The sequence below is a fragment of the Leopardus geoffroyi genome, chromosome B2 (genome assembly GCF_018350155.1).
Source record: "Leopardus geoffroyi isolate Oge1 chromosome B2, O.geoffroyi_Oge1_pat1.0, whole genome shotgun sequence".
Lineage (NCBI taxonomy): Eukaryota > Metazoa > Chordata > Mammalia > Carnivora > Felidae > Leopardus > Leopardus geoffroyi.
The window spans coordinates 52935373-52957281 of record NC_059332.1 but is presented as its reverse complement, the minus strand read 5'-3'; the positions used below and the strand labels follow the sequence as shown (position 1 = coordinate 52957281).

At 37.1% G+C, this 21909-nt stretch overlaps 1 protein-coding gene across 3 annotated transcripts in view; it reads left to right on the top strand.

The window, feature by feature from the left end:
* The window catches only part of HMGCLL1 (3-hydroxymethyl-3-methylglutaryl-CoA lyase like 1), a 194148-nt gene that overhangs the window by 160257 nt on the left and 11982 nt on the right, over positions 1 to 21909 (top strand). The window contains exon 8 of one of the 3 annotated variants that reach the window (XM_045498584.1): positions 8564 to 8799. The exons of the other annotated variants lie outside the window; for them this stretch is intronic. Within the exon in view, the coding sequence (XP_045354540.1) occupies positions 8564 to 8608 (45 nt within the window). The 3' untranslated portion in view covers positions 8609 to 8799. Of the gene's footprint in view, positions 1 to 8563; positions 8800 to 21909 lie in introns of those variants that run through there. 3 annotated transcript variants of the gene reach the window in all.

Genomic DNA, 21909 nt, shown 5'->3' with positions numbered 1-21909 from the left:
CTTGATTTCTTTGTGGAAAACAGGACTATCTGATACTATAGTACCTAAGGGTACAAAAAGAACAAAACACCTGTATTCAGTGAGGATACTTGGGGAGTCTGTGAATCGGTGAACAATTCAGAAGCTGATTTTTGTTTGTTTGTTTGTTTAGGTCTGCTAATTTTCCTTAAGTGAGCTCTGGTTGAATTATTTAATTCAATTTTAATTGGTGTTAGATCTAAGGTGGAACAGGAATTAGGTAATATCCATTCAGGTAACATGACAACTTAATTATAGATGCCTATACAAAAGAAATCTGATATGACTCTTGTTGAAACATTTGCAAAGAAAATATGAAAAAAATACAAAGAGGAAATATATTCTATATTGAATATAGGCTGTACAGTTTAAATTACAGGCATGGAAATCCATGAAATAAATGTTTTCACATGTGTCTAAGAACTCCTTAAAATGATATCTTTATTAGTTGAAGTCATAATTTTATTCCAAAAACATAGTTTCTTAGAATAAGTAATATTTCAGATGAGGAAGAGTTAGTTCATATATAGGCAAATTTCCAGGCAGAAAAGATATTGTGGTAAGAACAAGGAAGTTACAGATATTGTGAGGGAATCTACCAGAAGTTTTAAGTTGTTGAAATATGAACTTCAAGATAATGGTAACAAAGAAAATGGTCATGTAAACATAATGTAAGACAATGATAAAAGATGGGGCAGTACAACATATCCTGATGCCAAAACATGAAGGGCCTCCCTAGCAATGGTAACAATCTTGGATTTCATCCAGTAGGTGATGGAGAGCCACAAAGGATTTTAAACAAGGAAATTATATTTGAACTTTAAGTTTGTACTTTAGAAAAAATTTTCTGGCAGATCTGTACAGGGTTGATTCCAGGAACATAGGACCGAGCAGATCAGGTGATAGTCTCTTTTACTGAATCAAGCAAGAGATATTGATGGGTTTGTGTCTAGGGCATATACAATGCAGAGTAGGAGAAGGGGGTTATTGGAAATTTATTTAGGAGCTAATATTAATAGGACCTCATGATTAGCTAAATTAGGAAGGCAAGAAAGAGAGAAAAAGGGAGAGGAGGCTGATTGATCCCCATGTTTTTTGCAGGAGTGATGGGATGGTCAATGATCAAACTGTATGTATTGTCATGTAGATACATTTAAACTGCTATTGCTCTCCTTCAGAGCAGAGAACTATTGTGCCTGAACTGTGGAAGAGGCAGTGGAAAGAGACAAGTTAAAGCACAGGAATCATTTCAGGTTGTCATATTAGCTCACAAAGTGAAATCTCACCCCTTATTTATTGAGGCACTTACTGACAAAGCTCTTGTTCTTGACTTGGCATTTCATTCCTTTTAGCTACCACTATTCTAAAGGTTCATCCCTTATCAGCTTCCTACAAAACTATGTTTTCTTCCTGCTTGGCTGGTGATACTGCCTCTTGATTAGTGAAAATAATTTGGCTCATCTGGCATAATTTTGCTCAAATGTCTGGCCCACTAACCACAGAGGTTTACTGAGTAGGGTTCTGGGGCTCACTACTGAGCCTCAGAGGGTCTACAAATAGATTCTGCCCTTAAGAATCTTATAGTCTGTTAAAAAGGAAACCACAGGCCCAAAATGGCATCACTTAGTTTAAAGCCCCAAGTCAGTAAATCAAGATTTAATTCCTAACTTAACTGCAGTTTCAACCCCCGAGGAATAAAACCTTTAACCAGTCAACATGGCAAATTTACTGATAGACCCCTTCTATTCTCCTTAGGAGGCTGACCTTGCCCAAAACAGTGGATTCTTTGCTAATAATATTTCATTTTTTCTGCTCCCTCTCTACCTTTAAAAACTTTCTTTCCCCCTGTAACTCTTTGGAGCTCCCATCTACTTGCTAGATGGGATGCTGCCTGATTCATTAATCAGTTAATAAAGCAAATTGGATCTTTAAAGTTTACTCTGTTGAATTTTTGCTATTTAATAACTTCCATTACTCATGATAGTGCACCAGAGAGATTAAGTGCAGTGTTTTGGAGCCAGACCAATCTGAAAACATACATGGGTATAGATGCCAATACAAAATAAGAAGAAAATCTCATGAAGACTTTTAACACCACAGATTTTAAACTGTTACAAAATTAAGCAGTAAGAATAAATAGAACATGACCAATTTTTATGAACTCAATGTTTGTGTCCCACTCCCATCCAAGTCATATGTTGAAATTATAAAGCCCATGTTATATTTTTAGAAGATAGGAACTTTTGGTAAGTACTTAGGTCACAAGAGTAGAATTCTCATGAAAAAGACTAGGCTCTTATGAGAAGAAATGAGGTGGTTTCTGTCTTGGTCATGTAAAAATACAAAATGAAGACAGCCATTTGAAAATCATCAAGAGATACCTCACCAGACATCAGATCTGTTGGCACCTTTATTTTGGATATCCCAGCCTCCAAAATTGTGAGAAACAAATGGTTGTTTTATGAGCCACATGGTTGATAGTATTGTAACAGCCCAAACTAAGACACCAATGTTTATACCAGAAATGAATGAAAGATTATTTCAATAACATGAAAGTCAACATAACATATATAACATATATAGATTAGAAAACAATTTCTTAAGAAATGCAGACAAAAATTGATAAATACTTGCTCGTGATAAACCCTCTTTAAACTAAGAGTAGATGGATACCTTCCTAGATGGAGTTCATGAATATTATCTACCAAAACCTTACAATGAATATTATACTAAATGATTATTTTTTGATTGATCCTGTTTCTAATATAAGATGTCTATTGCTGTTTTAGCACTGTATAGATTTTAGCCAATACCATAAGAAATAAAAAGTAATTAGGACTTTAAAAATCAAATGTATTTTCAAATGGTTACTTATAGTGATGGAATATATATTCTCTTGGATTTTCAAGTAGACAGTCCTAGCATATGTACTAACCATTGTGTGGCTGTGGGAATGGGAATATATATAGTATTAAGAGTATTCAGCAAAGTTTCAGGCTAAAAAATATTCAAAATAGTAGTGTTCCTACACAGAGTAATTATCAATCAAGATATAATAAATAAAATATTCATGTTAGAAATTAAAAATATCAACATTTATTTATTTTTGGGACCGAGAGAGACAGAGCATGAACGGGGGCGGGGCAGAGAGAGAGGGAGACACAGAATCGGAAACAGGCTCCAGGCTCCGAGCCATCAGCCCAGAGCCTGACGCGGGGCTCGAACTCACGGACCGCGAGATCGTGACCTGGCTGAAGTCGGACGCTTAACCGACTGCGCCACCCAGGTGCCCCTAGAAATTAAAAATATCTATAGAATACTAGAAGAAACCAAATATGTGCTCAAAACAAATATATACTGAACTTTTGATGAAAACCTGCACAAATTAAACATGATATTCAAGAAATACAAAGAAATCAGAATAAGCAGCTAGATATATAATGTTCATGGGGGAGAGAATTCACTATCTTAAAGATGACAAGTATCCCAATATTGATTTATTAAGTTTATATTCTTTGAAATGATTCTAACAGCTTTGTTCATAAAACTTAAAAACAAAATCTATAAATGTCATTTATGACATACCCGAACAACATCATGCTCAAAGGTGAAAAGTTGAAAGTTTTTCCTCTAAGATTAGGAACAAGACAGGAGTGCCCCCTTACCACTCCTATTCAACATAATTCTAGACGTCCTAGCCAGAGCAATCAAATAAGAAATAAATAAAGGAGGAAAACTGTCTTTGTTTACAGATGCTATTGTCTTATATACAGAAAATCCTAGACTCCATCAAAACATGACTAGAATTATTAAATTCAATAAAGTTGCAGTATACAAAATCAAAAGATAACAATTGTGTTTCTATACACTAACAACAAAACATCCAAAAAATAAAGAAAATAAACCCATTCATATGAACAAAAACAATAAAATACTTGAGAATGAATTCAATAATGGAGGTAATAGACCTCTACTCTAAGACTTTGATAAACAAAATTGAACAAACTCAACAAATGGAAAGATATCCTGTATTCGTGGATTTTAAGAATTAATGGGGAAAGTGGGTGATGGGCATTGAGGAAGGCACCTGTTGGGTTGAGCACTGGGTGTTGTATGGAAGCCAATTTGACAACAAATTATATTTAATGTAAAAGTAAATAAACAGTAAAAAAAATCTTTAAATTAAAAAAACGGATTAATATGGTTATGATGTCCACATTGTGCATACTGAATCCGTCTACAGATTTGATGTAACCCCTATCAAAGTTCCAGTGGCATTTTTCACAGGAAAAAAAAAAAACCCTGAAAAGGTCCCAAATAGCCAAAGCAGTTTCGAGAAGCAAGAACAAAGCTGGAGGCATCATGCTGCCTGATTTCAAATTCTACTATACAGCTATACTACAAAGCTAAACAGTATGTTTCTGGCATAAAAATAGACACAGACCAATGGAACAGAATTCATAGCACAGAAATAAATTCTCACATATGTGTTCAACTAATATTTGCAAGGGAGCCAAGAATACTCAATGGGGAAAGGATGGTCTCTTCAACAAATGGTGTTGGGAACTGGATAACCACACGCAGAAGAATGAAATTGGACTCCTATCGTACACCACTGACAAAAATTAACTTGAAATGGATGAAACTTTAGAAGACCTGAAACCCTAAAACTGCTAGAGGAAAACAGGGAAAAACTCCTTTACATTGGTCATGGAAGCATTTTTCTGGATATGACATCAAAAGCACAAGCTACAAAAACAGAAAATCAACTATAAGGCTATTTGGGACTTCATCAAACTTAAAAGCTTCTGCACACCAAAAGAAACAATCAGGAAAATAAAAAGACAACCTATGGAATAGGAGAAAATATCTTCAATTCACATATCTGATAAAGGATTGATAAGAAAAATACATGAAGAACTCATGCAACTCAATAGCAAACAACCCAAGTAAACGTGGGCAAAAGAACTGAACACGTATTTCTCCAAAGAAGACACACAGATGGCCAGCAGATACAAAGAGAGAGGTGCTCAACATCACTAATCTTCAGGGAAATGCAAATCAAAACCATGATATATTACCTCATACCTGTTAAAATGGCTGTCATCAATGTCCAGCCAGCTGGTGAGCCAGGTGGGCAAGGAACTACTGCGCATGGCCTAAAACAAGCCCGGTGATTGGTGAGGAGCACTGCTGGATGTGTGTGTGAAATAGGGGAAGAGCTGCCACAGCATTGGTCAGATGGCCCTCAACCCCATCCTGGTACCCACCTTCCAGCTGACCCTCATGCTGCATGTGGACTAATGCCTCTGGCCTAAGATCCAGGGGCTGTTCAGCTCTGCCAACTCTCCCTTCATCCCTGGCTTCAGCCAGTCCCAGACCCTGGGCATGGGTTTCTGAATCATCAAGAAAAATCTGTACAGCTCCCAACAGCTGCTCATTGAGGAGAGTTGAACATGGTTCTGGGGACTGACCTTACCCCCATGGCACACATAACTGAACTTTTGGGATGGACGTGGACAGACAGGACCTGAAGAATTGATGCCTGTGTGTTAGAAAATGGACAACAGCCACCTGAGGGAAGGACGATGAGTCGGGGGGTACACTGTGTTTCCTAGGAAGCTTACTGCGATGTTCAGGTGGCTACCATTTGGGGGCACATGCTCCCCAGTACTGTAACATGAAACAAAGGCTTAGGGGCCAACCAGACTTCTGGGTGGATGTGTATGTTGTACGTGCTTATTTTTATTGTTACAGACAATTAAGACGACAACGGTGTGACAGAGCCAGGAGAGCAGCTGGGTGGCATTGGCCTCTCCAAGACATCTATGCTCCTAGGAGTGGCCCTGGAGAGATGGGGAGGTCATCGAGGTGGTTTGTCTTAAGGGGCCAAATATGTTTCTTCTTTGTTTTTGTATATTATGTATTTTTTATCAGAGCTTCACTACTGACCTGTGCTAAGCAGCTATCTTGCAGACAAGCGAATGTAAAAACAGGAAGGGGTGGATGTTGAGATCACTTGGGGATCTTTGACACCTGAAGAAAAAATATTCCTGGGAGCTACCTTTGGTTTGCACCCCAATGTGTACTGCAGAGTTGAGCTGTGAGGGGATGGGGCTTATTGGGGTAGGGGCTAAAACTCTTACCCTAAGGTACCGTCTGGGTCTCATACCTAAAACTGTTTACAAGAAGATACTCACTGTTCATGAATATACTTGATGTTCAGGTATTAAGGCCTATGCAGTATTTTTTTTTTTTCTGATAAAAGATTTAAAAAAAAAAAAAAAAAAGACCTACCTATACCTCATGCTCATTACAGCATTACTTACAATAGCCAGGATATGGAACAACCTCAGTGTCCTTTGATGGATGAAGATGTGGTGTAGTGTAGATACACACACTCAGTGATGGGAAAGACAATTTTGACAACTTAGATGCACCTTGAGGGCATCATAGTACGTTAGTTAGGTTAGTCAGAGAAAGACAAATTCTGTATGATAGCACTTATATGTGAATGCTAAAAAAGCTGTACTCAGAGAAACTGAGTAGAGCAATGGTTACCAGACACTGGCAGGTGGAGGAAATGGGGAGGTCAAATGGTACAAACTTCTAGTTGTAAGATTAACAAGTTCTGGGCATCTAATGTACAGTATGGTGACCATGATACTTGAAAGTTGTTAATTGAGTAGATCTTAAATATTGTCACCCCAAAAAAGAAATGGTAATTGACTGGATAGAGGTATTAGGTGATGCTATGGTGGTAATAATTTTGCAATACGTAAATGTATGAAATTGGCACGTTGTATACCTTAAACTTACATAATGTTACATGTCAATTATCTTTCAATAAAGCTAATGTAATAAGAAGAACAAAACAAAAGGCAGAGTAAACAAGAAAAGTTTTAGAACAAGATAGGAGAAATTGCCTTATCAAATTCCAGTCAGGAAAGACTTCTTTATGACACAGAAGCCTTCAGGACTGATTTTATCTGGAGCTTAGATAGGATCAGAATGCTTGAGACAATGATCAACAGTTAATTAATTCTAAAAGGTTACAAAGTAGGAGAGGGTGTTGGTTTTACCTGTGGTAATCCACACAGAGGAAACTTTATCTTTAATCCTCACTAGGTTATTAATCTGAATGAATTTGAGTCATAGAACCAAATGTCAGGCTCAGCTACTGCCATATTATTTATATTTGGAGAACTTTGTTTTAGCTTATATCTATTAAAAATATCCTATAGATGTATATCCAGGTGGGTATATAGAGGCCTGACAGTAGAGGGCTTTCTTAAAACATTAAATCACTATGTCACATTATCACTGTTATGGCTGCAGAATAAGACTTTTACATCTCTTACTTTGTCTTTTTAAAATTTGATTTCTGCAGCTAGGAGTCTAATATTTTTTCCTATATAGTCTCAATTTTTTTTTAAATCAGCAAATCATCCTCATGAAACTGTAATGATACAGACGTTTTTTCAGTTGCTATCACATATTGACAATTAAGAGAATTAATTTCTCTTGGAATTTAGTGTTAATATTGTTCACAGTCATTGTTTCCAGAAATGTGTATCTTGACAGAAATTTTAATCCTAGGTGACTATAGAAGAGTCTCATTACCACTATTTAAAGTAAATAAAAATTAAGGAATAAAACAAGCTACAATAAAAATAAAATGAGACATTTTATCTAAAAAGTTTTATGTGGTTCCTGATGCCTGTGTTTTGGATACTCATTTTTTTTTTTAATGAGCCTGTACATACACAGTATGGCCCTAAAGGTGAGACCCAAGGCGTTCAAAAGAGATTGGAAATATTTTATACTGAAAGCATGTCCCATGTGTTCTGTCAGGAACACAAGAGTATGTGGAGTAGAAAGATGAACAGCTCAATCAGAAACAGAACAAAAGACAAAGCTCCCTTTCTTTCAGCGATGATTCCATCTGGAGAAGTGCCAGGGGGTTACTACATTTAGGTAACAGAAGTAGATACTTTGAGATATTAGAAAATCTGCATTTGACCTACAGTTTTAGACCAAAATTTGTATCTATTATTATATTTTTAAATGCCTGTATCAAAATATATTTTATTGTCTCATGGGAGCACTTTGGAAAGTTCTATGTTCTAGTGTAACTTTTCTAGAAATTTTTAATAGTTCTTTTTTTTTTAATTTTTAATGTTTTAATTTATTTTTGAGAGAGAGAGAGAGAGAGAGACAGAGACAGAGACAGAGTATGAGCTGGGAAGGAGCAGAGAGAGTGCTCCCGGCTCTGAGCTGTCAGCACAGAGCCTGATGCGTGGCTTGAATTTGTGAAACGTGAGATCATGACCTGGGCCAAAGTCAGTGGCTCTCAACTGACTAAGCCACCCAGACACCCCTCTAACTATTAAAGAGAAACAATGAAACAATGAAACAAAGGCCTAACAGTAAGTAATTTAAATTAGGAATTATAACATTTCTTTTCATTTGCTTTAAAAGAGTTACAGAATTGTTTACATTGCAAAGGCCATTTTTTCCCACATATCTTTATCTCTTTTCTCAGATAAAGACTGTATGGACTCAACACCCCAACCCAACCCGAACATAATCTCTTTGTGACTTTTGCCAACATGTATTGTTCCATGTGGGAAGAGACTCTTTGTACTATCCATGCACAATTTTCCTTCATGAGCCATGTTTTAATTGTGATAGTCGTGTTAGGTGTACCCGTTTTGCACGTTACTTCTGAGAAGTCTACCAGATGAAATATATAGCAGCAATATGAGATCTAAGCATCTGAGGCATAAAGAAACTTTGCATAATCAGTTTTGGTCTTAGGTGATATTCAAAATAATCCTTAGACCATTTTACAGTAGTTTATCCAAGTACAGCTAAAGAAGACTAGCATTTTCATTGATCATTTGCATGCTCTAATTTAAATTGATTTAAACTGATCAAAAGAATTTATAAGATTCTATATTGGCATATTATGGATTACATTTTGAAACTTAAATCTCTAGATGAAATTAAAATCATATAGTTGTTATTCCAGCTTGAAGAGGATGAAGGCAGATGTGTGGAGAGAGGAGAGTTTTGGAAGTCATGGGGGGAGAGTGGGCAGGGAGGAGAAAGCTAGGATGCCATATAAATGAAGAAGAGAACAAAACAAAGTTTAAGAGGAGAGCATACATGTTTAGCACAGGAAGAATGGAAATGATTTTGTATACAGTTCCAATATATAAAGGTGAAGGTTTTGAGGAAGGCAAGGTCCCAAGAGAGCAAATTGCCTCTTTTGAGAAAGGAAGTAATTCTCTTAGAAAAGTAAGCATAGAGAAACAAAACACCCTACCTATTAGATCTTTTTTAAAATTTCTCAAGTATTGACTCTAATTATGGCAGAGATTTGTATTAGTTATGCCCCAAAGGCCCCATAATCACATGCGTATATTGCATATCTGTTGGGACTGAATGTCTTGATTTGATGTATTTGTCATTCATATGGATCACAATGAATCATACAAACTTTCTACCCTTGTAGTTTTTTTTTTTATGTTTATTTATTTTTGAGAGAGAGAGATACAAGGTGTGAATGGGGAAGAGACAGAAAAAGACGGAGACACAGAATCTGAAGCAGTCTCCAGGCTCTGAGCTGTCAGCACAGAGCCCAATACCGGGCTTGAACTCATGAACCATGAGATCATGCATGACTGAGCTGAAGTCAGACACTTAAGACTGAGCCACCCAGGTGCCCATCTTATACCCTATTAGTAAAGAGTCATATATATGCACACACACACATATATATATGTATACACACACACACACATACACACACACACACACGTTTGTTTTTGAGAGAAAAAGAGAAAAGAGAGGAGTGGGGAGTGGGGGAGGGGCAGAGGGAGAGGGAGAGGGAGAGGGAGAGGGAGAGGGAGAGAGAGAGAGAGAGAGAGAGGGAATTCCAAGCAGGCTCCATGTTGTCAGCACAGAGCCCAACATGAGCCTCAGTCTCACGAACCCTGAGATCACGACCTGAGCTGAAATCAAGAGTCAGACACTTAACCAACTGAGCCATCCAGGCTCCCCACAGCCATTTATATTCTTATTAAATTTTGCTACTATTTAATGCCTCTAAGTTATAAATAGGATGACTTCATTATTCATGTATTTAGGGTAGTTTTGCAGCTGCCAGAGTGGCATTATTGACTGTCTTGAGTACTTCTTCAGTTTAAGTCTAGAGTCCAAGTACATTTAAAGTATAAAATATTAATTTGTAAAATGATGGTCTATTTGATGGTTTTTTGAAATTCTGATAAAGTGATGGTTGGTTTCTCTTATCTTATTCAAAGGATGGTTTTAAGGGAAATACCAAAATACATTAATTTTCATTAAGTAAATTTACTAGTTGAAGTAACATGAAGGAAGAAATTAGTTATATTCTTGTTCTTGCTATGTGCCAAGTATTCTACTCAAAGGGTGTTTCAAATTTAGCAAATCTTTGCCTATTTGGTTTTAGTCCTTCCCACTACCTTACTGATTATGAGGCATTGAAACACTAGCTAAACCTTTGCAAAACCAGTACTGTTTGGTAGACACAGTATTATTTGGAGAATTATAATATGATTTTACTTTCTTGTTTCTTTTCTTTTTTTTGCAAATTTTAAAATACTGTACATGTGTCACTCACAGTTGGAGGTTTTGGAAAGCCAAGGAATGTGTTCCACATGTTTCTTTTTTTTGACTCTCCAAAAAACAATTTACTCTCAAAACAAAAAAAAAATCTTTACTACCTTAAAGAATGTCTAGATGACTAAAAAATACAACAGATCATTATTCTTTAGGATGTTTATACTGCTTGCCAACAAAGCACAACAGAATAATTTTACAAATTAGATTTTTGTGTTTCTTTTTCTTTTCCTCCATATTCAGGGCACAGAGTTAAATGATTTTGGTTCCAAGTCCTGTAGCAGCACCCTAAGGGCAAAAGTCTTAATAAAACACATTAAGTTGTTTCTCATGAGCAGATATTACATCTTATATTTTATGTCTCATAGAGATTTCCTACTTAATGTTACTTGGTCAGATAAATGTTTAAATGTTGCTAGTGTTTTAGTAATAAATAAGAAACGTTGATATTAAAACCTATCTTCATACTAAATTTCAGACATTTCTGGGTTAAAAAACAGTGACACACAAAAATGTGCACATACATGGGCTATACAGCTCACTAGTAACAATGGAGTATTTTTCCTCCCTTGAATAAAAGTGACAAGTGAGTTCAATGTATTTATTTTATTTTTTTTTTTTTTAATTTTTTTTTTCAACGTTTATTTATTTTTGGGACAGAGAGAGACAGAGCATGACCAGGGGAGGGGCAGAGAGAGAGGGAGACACAGAATCGGAAACAGGCTCCAGGCTCTGAGCCATCAGCCCAGAGCCTGACGCGGGGCTCGAACTCACGGACCGCGAGATCGTGACCTGGCTGAAGTCGGACGCTTAACCGACTACGCCACCCAGGCGCCCCTCAATGTATTTATTTTAGAAAAGTGTTCAGCCCATGGATCGGATCAGTATATTCAGTTTTGAATGTGTGTCTTTTTTTGAGTTTTTCTAGCAAAAGGTTATAATGTTTTCTTCAGATTCCTCAGATTCCTTAAGGAATCTATGACTTGTAAAACATTTGGAGCTGTGACTTAGAAGAAGAGTTTTTTTTATATATTGAGAAGCAAGATGATTTATAGTGCAATAAACATGTTATTCCCTTAATGTTAAATATGCATTTTAACTGTAACATATTTTATCAGTAGAATAATATATTAGAAGCACAAAATATGCTCACCCAATCACCTAACACATATAGACTGTCTGCCTACCATGTACAAACCTCTGCTATAAATGTATGATATTTGGCAGGTATAATATTAGCACCTTGATTGCCATTTTATTAAAACTTTATAGGGAGCTCTTAAGCATCTCTCATTTCCTTTATAATTAGGAAAGTAACCATGAACTCTATCCTTCCTCTTTTTTTAGAGAATATTTTTATATACTCTAAAAGTAAGACCTCAAGAGGGAACTATTTTACAAACTCACTTTTCAAATATGGAAAGTGAGACCCAAAGAAGTAAAGTAACTCTTCCAAAGTCAAATATCTAGTAACTGAAGAACTGAAAGCAAAGCCAAAGCCCCTGTCTATTGTGTTCCCCCAAACCTTGTCTGGTAGCAAATGATGTTTATAAATATGTGGTTGGTGAAAGGGACAAAAACTTGGGTAAAATTAAACCTCAGTGCTATGACTCTCAATTGTCATTCATCTTCAGTTAAGGAAAAATGAGTTATTTGTTCACGTAACTGGTTCAGTTTTGAGTTAAATACCAACTTGACATGATATTTTTAGTTTTACGTATATCGCAATAAATAACTAGCACATTTTCCATAGACAACTATATGATGTACTTTATTTTGTGTAAAGTTTTGGATTTCTTTTATCCTTAGTGAGATAAGATGCCTGGAAGAGTTCCTCCTCTGTAAAATTTCAAATACAGCTATACTTTAGAGAAGCATTCATGCATTTGTTAGATGGCTTACAAACTTTGATATAAGTTCCTTCTGGACATGTGAGATGATGTGAGTAATTGATACAAGATTAGGCACTGGCCTGAAATACTGAGAAAGAACAGATGTAATTCTATTAAGAAATGGAGTAGTATTTACAGATATCTCATGGACATTAGCTGTAAAGAAGATTCTGAGGTTCTAAATTAAATAGTAATTATGTAATATGGTTGAAATACACACACACACACACACACACACACACACACACACACACACTGATAGCTATATATGGATATGTATATCTCTTATATTTATATATAATCTATCTTAAACATATTCAATAACATAGCATTTGACTGAAATTTAAAAAGTATGTGTATGTACGTATCACAATCCTTTAAGAACCCATTCTGTTAAGCATCTAGACTTATAATATTGCATATAACCTTTATTTTTGTCCCCTTTAGTGAGTTGTACATAGAAACCACTTAATAAATGTTTTCATAGTAAATAATATTTTGGATACTTTTACAGAATTGGGCTACATCGTGGGAAGAATCGAGCTCATGTTAAATATCAATAAACAGGAAACTGTTATTAAAAGTTCAGTCATTGGTGTTGTTTTCAGTTCTTTTTGAAGGACTACTCCCAAGTGCCATACTCTGTAAAATCATCCTACTCTTCAAGGCCAGATTCAGATGTCATTTCCTCCATGCAACCTGCCCTGATTAACACGGCCTGAAATAATTTCCTTCCTCCTTGAACTCTTATATTTTCCTAATGGACTTGAATTAGTACTTCTCACAGTCGTCCTTCTGTGTATTCATATGTACATCATATCTCCTCTACTAGGTTATAAGGTTTTTTTTTCTATCAAGAACTGTATCTTAAATATACTGGTATGCTGAGCCTTTGTAAGTGTGTATTTGGTAAGTATTGGTTGATTGATAATGCTGAATATGTTCATAAGAGCTATCATTTCATAGTAATTTTGATCGAAGAGGTCTCCTTGTGAAGTCAGAACTATTTCAACTAATGGATATTTATGAAATTCATATTGTATCATCCAAGTAAGAAACTACATAGCCTGTAGTCAATTACGGGAGACTTTTATTCAAGTAAACATGTTTTATTTGACAGGAAAGCACAAACATGTCTTCAATTAATTTGTTAATAGCTTCATCAGCTTTGGCCAGTAACATTCTCCCTAGTCCACTGTAGTTTATTAATCCCAAACATCATGACCTATCATACAGTAAAATGTTTTGTGATATGGAAAAAAAGTATAATGCCCCAAGATGTTTTCCATTCTATTCCTATCATTGAAAAAATGCTGAGACTCCCATCTGCTATCCTAATGATACACACCTTATTAAAATATACTTGTCTACGATATCTGGCCCTGGTAAGTGTCTGGTGTTATTTTCTAACACTGTCTCCCTGTTTCCTACTACTCTGTCATTGTGGTCTGCTCACTGCTCTGAACACACGGAGCATCATCCCTTTTCAAGGCTTTTGTTCTTTGTTCATTTTGCCTTATAGGCAATTATTTCATGTAAGTTCTTTAGTTCATTTTCCTACTTCACCCAGGTCTCAGCTCAAATACTCCTTTCTCAAACAGTGTTCCGTAGAATAATAATGGTGTACATTGGCATCTCTCCCCTGTAAATTGTTTCCTGCATCGTTCTTATCTTGTGGTTTAACCATGTTAAGTGTTTTCTCCTCCATCAGAAAGATGGCTCCATAAAAGCATATATTTGTACATGTTATGTACATGTTATTTTCCACTACTCTAGAGCTGACACCCAGAACAATGTAGGAACTCAATAAATGTTTGTTAAATGACGTGATGAAAACTTGCCACTACTGAGCATTAAATGATGTTGCAAGTTGTCTAAAAACAAAGACCTAGGGGCGCCTGGGTGGCGCAGTCGGTTAAGCGTCCGACTTCAGCCAGGTCATGATCTCGCGGTCCGTGAGTTCGAGCCCCGCGTCGGGCTCTGGGCTGATGGCTCAGAGCCTGGAGCCTGTTTCCGATTCTGTGTCTCCCTCTCTCTCTGCCCCTCCCCCGTTCATGCTCTGTCTCTCTCTGTCCCAAAAATAAATAAACGTTGAAAAAAAAAAAATTAAAAAAAAAAAAAAAAAAAAAAAGAAAACAAAGACCTAAAGAGTTACACAAATCTTGTTATGGTATTGACACTTAAATGGAATATAATGAGTGGCTTCCACAAAAGCAATTTACTGAAGAGTTCTTGTTTGATCTGTGAAAATAACACCTTCCTTCTTCTTAAAAACCATTTCCCTACCAGGCTGACCATGTACTTCTTGTGAGGGCAGAGAAATTACAGCACCTTCCCCATCCACACACACACACACACACACACACACACACACACACACACACCACCCCTCCTAAGTATAGGAAATGGTACACTCATGACCATCCTACAAGAAATCTTTGTACTCTAGTGCACTTTGCTTCAATAACTAGTTAGAAATGGACATATGATTCAAGGGGGCTCAATGAATATCCCTTTCCCAGTAGTTTCCTGGTTGGAGCTCATGAAAAAGTGCTCACTTTTCTTACATAAAATTCTGTGACCTTTGGTATAGAATATATGAAAAAAAATAAAGCCAACACAGAAAATAAATGATGGGGGGTGGGTGAAGAGAAAGGGAGGGAGTGAGGGAAAGAGACAGAGAGAAAGAAACAGAAAGGGTCCAGTCTTTCCCAAGATTAGCTCCAAACTCTCCGCAGTCCACTTAAGTGAACCAACACCTTTCCCCCATTCTTATTCCCTTAAGTAATTCAACCTGATCATCCTGATTAATACAGGATACAATATAGTAAAATTAATGAATGGGATATTCATCAGGAGGTTTTAAGATATATGTGGGGGAAAATTGTCCATCACGAGACTTATTTTTTATGTTTTATAAGGACTATCAGTAAATGAAAGAAAATAACCTTAAAATAGGATTCAGGGAAGCTATCTCTGCAGGAGTCTGAGCTGATGAGATCCTGGTATAGATCTTTCTGATAAACTAAATTCATTTAAGACTAGAATTCAAATACTTAGAAGAGGGGGGACTGTATATTTCTTAAAAGGTCTTCCTTTAATATTTTCTCAATCTGCCTTTGACAACAGCTAGGTGGAAACAACTTCAGATTGAACTCTATGAAAAGGATGCTTGAGTCTCTCAGGGTCCAGCCAGAAAGCAGGAGCCATATAAGCAACTGAATCCAGGAAATTGTGTACGGGTGAAAGGAGAACCATAAAACTAAACATTAGGCAGCAAAGCAACCAAAGATGAGTGAGATCTGGGTTAGGGCAGGGTAACCCAGTGCCCAGGGTGCACTCATTTTCAGGTGTTAACTGTACTTGCTCCACCCTGAGAGTGGTTATCTCCTTATATCTTGCACCCTGGTGCTCTCACTTTTAAAGTGGCACTCCTGAGATTAGTAGCAACAGGAAATCACACTGCAACATCGGTGAGGCCATGAGGCTGGACAAAGAAGACATTGTTGTAGGAGCCCACCATCCAGAGTCACCAGGACGGAAGTGGAACCATGATGGGCCTGTCCGTGGTCAACATTTAGAGACAATGAGGAAACAGGCTGTGCTAAAAATACCACCTGAAACAGAGGGGGAAATGTTCTAGCTTCTTCCTCCATCAGAGCCTTCTGTTGGCTGAACCAGTTGGAATCTAGCTGACAGGGAAGTTGGGGGAATGCAGGCTACACAGCTCAGTCCCCTGTGTTAAGGAACCAAAAAGGGTGGGGTGCCTGGGTGGCTCAGTTGGTTGAGCCTCTGACTCCTGATTTCGGCTCAGGTCATGATCTCATGGTTCATGAGGTCAAGCCCCACATCAGGCTCTGTGCTGACAGCATGGAGCCTGCTTGGGATTCTCATTCTCTCATTCTTTCTCTCTCTCTCTCCCCCCTCCACTCCCCTGCCAATGTGCATGTTCTTGCTCACTCTCTCAAAATAAAACAAAACAAAACAAAACAAAACCAGGAACCAAAAAGGAGCAGACAAGCAGACACTTGAGTATCACTGGGCTACACACTTTGGAATCAGATATGCAGGTGGAAGGTTTCTTGTTCTGTTGTAAAAGTTGAGGAGTCTAACTTTATTCTCACCCAAACAGAATATTTGGCCATATCAATCCATTTTTCCCATGGTTAATGTTGTATTTTCCTACTTATTTCATAAGTGATTTCTTTTTCTCTGAATGTTATCTAGCCAAGAGTGGGAATAGTACTTGGACTCATATCTAAAAATTCCTATCTGCTTCTCTATTTTAACTCTTAACTAAGGATGGCATTGAATCTTAGGTGCTTGTAAGTATTAAAGTTAAAACAAATCCTAAGCTTTTGTAAGTGTAGTGGTATTTGGCAGGCTTGCCATATACACCAAGTATGTATGGTTTTGACACCTTTTAGGAGACTCTTCAAGTTTTTTTCTTAAACTGTGTGTTAAAAGTCTTTTTTCTTGGCTATTAGCACTGGACACACAGTTGTATGCCATCTAGAAGATTATTGAATGTTACCATCCCAAGAAGTCACTGTGTCTTTGCTTAGAATTTGCCTGTCATGTACAGATGCCAAGGAATGGACCTGCCACAGGAATGTGTTACCTCAAATCACAATACCAGAAACACTTAATATTTTAATGTGATCTACGTTTATAACTTTATGACAAAATTAGATGGTATTGAGCAAGCTAAGTTAAATGTGCATTTATAGAAAGCCTTAGGATTAGATAAAATCCTAGAGAGCCTCAAAGCCAATAGCTTCACTCACTGGGGAAGGGATTCTTTCTACAATCTTTAGACCATCTTTTAATAGTTTCAGTAGCATGGAGATAATTATTTTGAGTGTTAACCATTTAATTTGGGGCAGCCTTAAATGGCTACCGAGTTCTCTCTCATAATCAAGCAAAATCTACTTCTGTCCCTTTTCCTGGGGAGTCATACAAAATATGTCTACTTTCTTGACCACATAATGATCTTGAACTATGTAACTACAACTATTATCTACCTCTGAGCCTTATCCAAAATGCTCACAATTGCCTCAACCATTGATCCTATCATGTTTTCCAGATATGTTGGTTTGCTCCAAACCCACTTCACCTGCTATACATTTAAGTGTATACTTTTGTTTTCCTACCTTCTCTGAATAATTGGCTTCAACTGGAGGAAAATCCATTTTGATTTCATGTATATTCAGCTTTCTCTCTTTTCAAGTTATACTCACTGCTTAGAAAAGTTAACACCATTATAACCATAAATATCTTGTGAGATATTCTGATCAATGGTGTCTCTAGAGTAAGCAAGTTTTTTGGTAAGTCATTTGGGAATCAGAATGAACTTGAACTATTTGAAATGAACAATAAGGATGTGAGTGGTAATCATACAGTGATATAACATTGTGAAATGTTTTAAACTTTCTATGTAAATAAGTGACAATGTTCAGTTTAATAATCCCTCCAGTTAAAATGCTCCAATTATCTCCTAATAAATGGCTGAAGTCAAATCAGCTGAATCATTTCCATTTAAAACTCAGTGCCTCGTTTCCCCTTCCCTTCTTTGCCTTTTGTTCCTATGAGCTTGTCTACTTGAAGGGAGTTTGAGTACCCATCCACCATTAGTCAGGGGTTACCTGGTTTTATGGCATTCTCAGTCCTCACTCATCTCCTCTGATGCATCTCTCCATCCTGTTCAGCCTTGCCCCTTGCGATAGGTAATCATGGTGTATAGATGTTGGCTCATACTTGGCTCCTTCCTGGTCATTATCCTAGTTCTCTCACATTTGCTTGTGCTCTCTTACCTCTGGTGAGGGATATACAAAACTGTTGTATGCTTTCTGTGGCCGGTTTGAGTGCTCTATTGTCCTTGAGGCTACCTTGGGTCCCACTTGCCAGGCTCCTCACTTCACCTTTGCTGAGCTGGCATTCTAGCCAGTTGGATGGGAGCTTTTGAGTCTTATACACTCCCAGAATACACCTTTATAAGCAGGACCACTCTCATGCATTCTAGGGTTTCCCTTAACCTGTCTGAAATTTCTATCACCCATTACCCCAACTACACCCCTAGTACTCAACAGAGAGGAGAAATCTTCAAGCCAGGAAGCACGATGCCATATCTTTTTTAATTGTTTCACTGCCCAAGAGAGGTCAATTCATTGGGTTATAAGAATGCTTAACCATTAATTTGAACATTACCAAAGCCATTGATCACCCCAGATATAAGTGAGCAAGAAGAAATAGGTATACAATTAAAGATTAAGAAGAATTAATGCTAGTTTTGAACAAGCATGAATGCTTTAAGAAATGACATGTTAAATATCCACTTTTGTTTTAAATATCTATAATGGTTTTCTACTTTTTACTGGAGTTGATTCTGTATCCCATTCCAGCTAATGGATCATCCTTCTATTAGCTGTTAAGCTAGAAGTCTGCTTTTGTCAATGACAAAAGCTTCATTTTAAATACTCATCACCATTGACTTCATGCATTGCCCTAATTTTTCTAACAAGTACTTCTGCTTACATATTTCTTAACCTCTATCCATCTCCATTATTGCTCCCCTGATAACAAACTTTGAGTGAAACAAATGCTTATGATGCCATGATTATTCATGGACCTTAAGTAGTTCTTTATTTTGTAGGAAATAAAGCTCATACCCCAGAGAAAGGCATTCAGGGCCTATCATGATCTGGAACCGCACTCCTTCCACACCTCAACAGCCCCTACAGTACAGGACTCATTAAAATATTCTCAGTACATCCTTGGCCTGTTCATCATATGTGCCTTTTCTAAAGCTGTTCTTTCTCTGTAGAATATATTTTCCCTCACCATCCCCCACTTGTCAACATCCTTCAAGGCCCAAAGCTGAGCCAAACTATTCATCAACCTTTTCACCCTGCCCCTCCTTCCTTGCTCCCTTACAAAATATAGAAACTGTCTCACTGGTGTTTCTGAATAGCTCTGTTTGTAATTCTCATAATAACTACCACACTATACTTTGTATTATAGTTCTTTGTTTTTATAAGTATCTTCTCTGCCAGGTCATTAACTTAATGATGTGTTAGTTACTACTCTTTGTTTCCAAGCCACAGTAGCCAACTCAAACTACCTTAAGCAAAAAGGACCCTTTGTTATGAGGATACAGGGATGTCTCATGAAAACCTCCTAAAGAAGTACACACACAAGAGCAGACATTTGGAGACTTTTTCACCTAATCTTGCATCTCAGCTTAATCACTTATCAAATATGTAACACTATGCATGGTCATATTAAACATTCTGTGACTCAGTTTTCTCATTTATAAAATGAGAAATATTCCTACCTACTTCCTAGGAATATTATATGGTTGAAGACACTTGACATAGCTCTGATTAAAAGTTATTTCAAAAACAAAGGTAAAGAGGAAGTGAAACTGGACCTCAGAAAGACTGAGAAGCTGTCTGAAATTCAGGTGACATTTCTGATTCAGTGATGCTTCCTGTTCCCTCAATACAGACTGAATTTCTCTGCTTTTACATTGCTCATATAAAAAGTTGTTTCTCCATAGTTCATACGCTGTACATCTGATCTTTTAGAAAGGTGAATTCTATCTTTGTGTCCGTTATGAGTTCTGGGAGAGGAGACTGTGATTGACTCAATTGAGGTCCATCAACTGCACTGAATAAGGAGTCACTGAACATACAAACAGGTTCCAGGAACCCATCTTTATGAGAAGACGGTTCTAAGAAAAGGAGGTGTAGGGAACAAACAACATAGGTAGTGAACCACTGAACCATTTCATTTATTTTAGTGTCCTCCTTATGTAGTTCTGTGTTTCCAATCGAATTCTATCAAGTTCATTTATTATCATGTGTAGTTATACTTACACCAGGTCTTGGTATTGCATCTATTGTTGTTTTAGATACATTACTTGTCCAATTCTTTCAAAAATATTTGAGTAATAACTTATTATGTTCTAAGAGCTATGCCATATACTGAGCCTATGATGAAGTGAGATAGAGGAACGTTCTTGCCCTCATACAGTTAATATATATATCTTGCTGTTTTGACTCTCCACTGCCCCCCAAATTTGGTCCTCCTATTATCCCAAGCCCTTCTTGGTTTATGAGTATTGATAACATTGACACTTAATTCTAGTCAGCATCACTGTGCTTTCATTCTTTTAACTTTTTTAAAACTTAATATTTAGTTGCATATTTATACCATTAGATAGTCTTCCCACTAACATTCATTTGGAACTAGAATTTATTTACCTCCTACTAGTGAAATTCCAGAGACAAGATCCACCTCTAGAATCCAGATCCACCTCAAGAACTAAGGACCTCTGTGACTTTTGGTAACCCCACAAAGAACTCAGGTGCTTAGTTCCCTTTAAATCAATTAATCACAAGGGAAATAGACTAAATTGTATTGTTGTAAAACTCTTGAATTTATAGATCCTTATGAAAAATAGTTTACAGATTCTTATGAAAAATGTATAGGTACAATTTTTGTTGTTTCCAGTGTTATTTGTTGATCTGTCCACTTTTCTTCCTCCCCATTATCCATCTACCTATTTGTGCACACATCAAAGAGTGTGGGAAGAGCGAGGTAGGGCTGGGTCTAAGAGAAGCTAGTATCAGGGAGCCAGAAATGACATAACTTGTTTCTGAAATCTCAGCAGATAAACTCAGTCACTGTGTTTCTGAGATTATTGATCATTTGTTTTCCTGAAAACTTCAGGGTCCATGTTGCTTTAATACATCTCTGTACCTCTGTCCATCCTCTCCTCACTCTACTTCAAAGGACAGTTTTCTCCACTAATTTCTAGCTCAACTCCATGTTTCTGCCTTAATCCCAAATTCATCCACATCCCCTAAGGGTTTTGCTCTGTGAATTTTCTCTTCTATGTATGGCATCATTCTTTTTTTTTTTTTTTTAAAGTTTATTTATTTATTTTGAGAGAGACTGCAAGTGGCAGAAGGACAGAGAGAGATGGGGGTGGGGTTGGGGGTGGGAGAGAGGATCCCAGTGCAGAGCCCAACACTGGGCTCAAACCCACGAACTGTGAGATCATGACCTAAGCCTAAGTCAGACACTCAACCCACTGAGCCATCCAGGCGCCCCTGGTATCATTCTTTACTTCATTTAATTTGTCCCTTAAGGCTTCCAAGTTATAGGTCTCAGATATTCCCCTTATCTCTTCATTCACATACCCCCAATTATGCCCTAATTTTCTTTAAGACCACATGCCCTCTGTCTCTATATTCTTGACCTATCCTTGTGAAAGCCAACATTTGCAGAGTGTTATGTGCCAAACTATGCGGTAAGCACTTCCCAT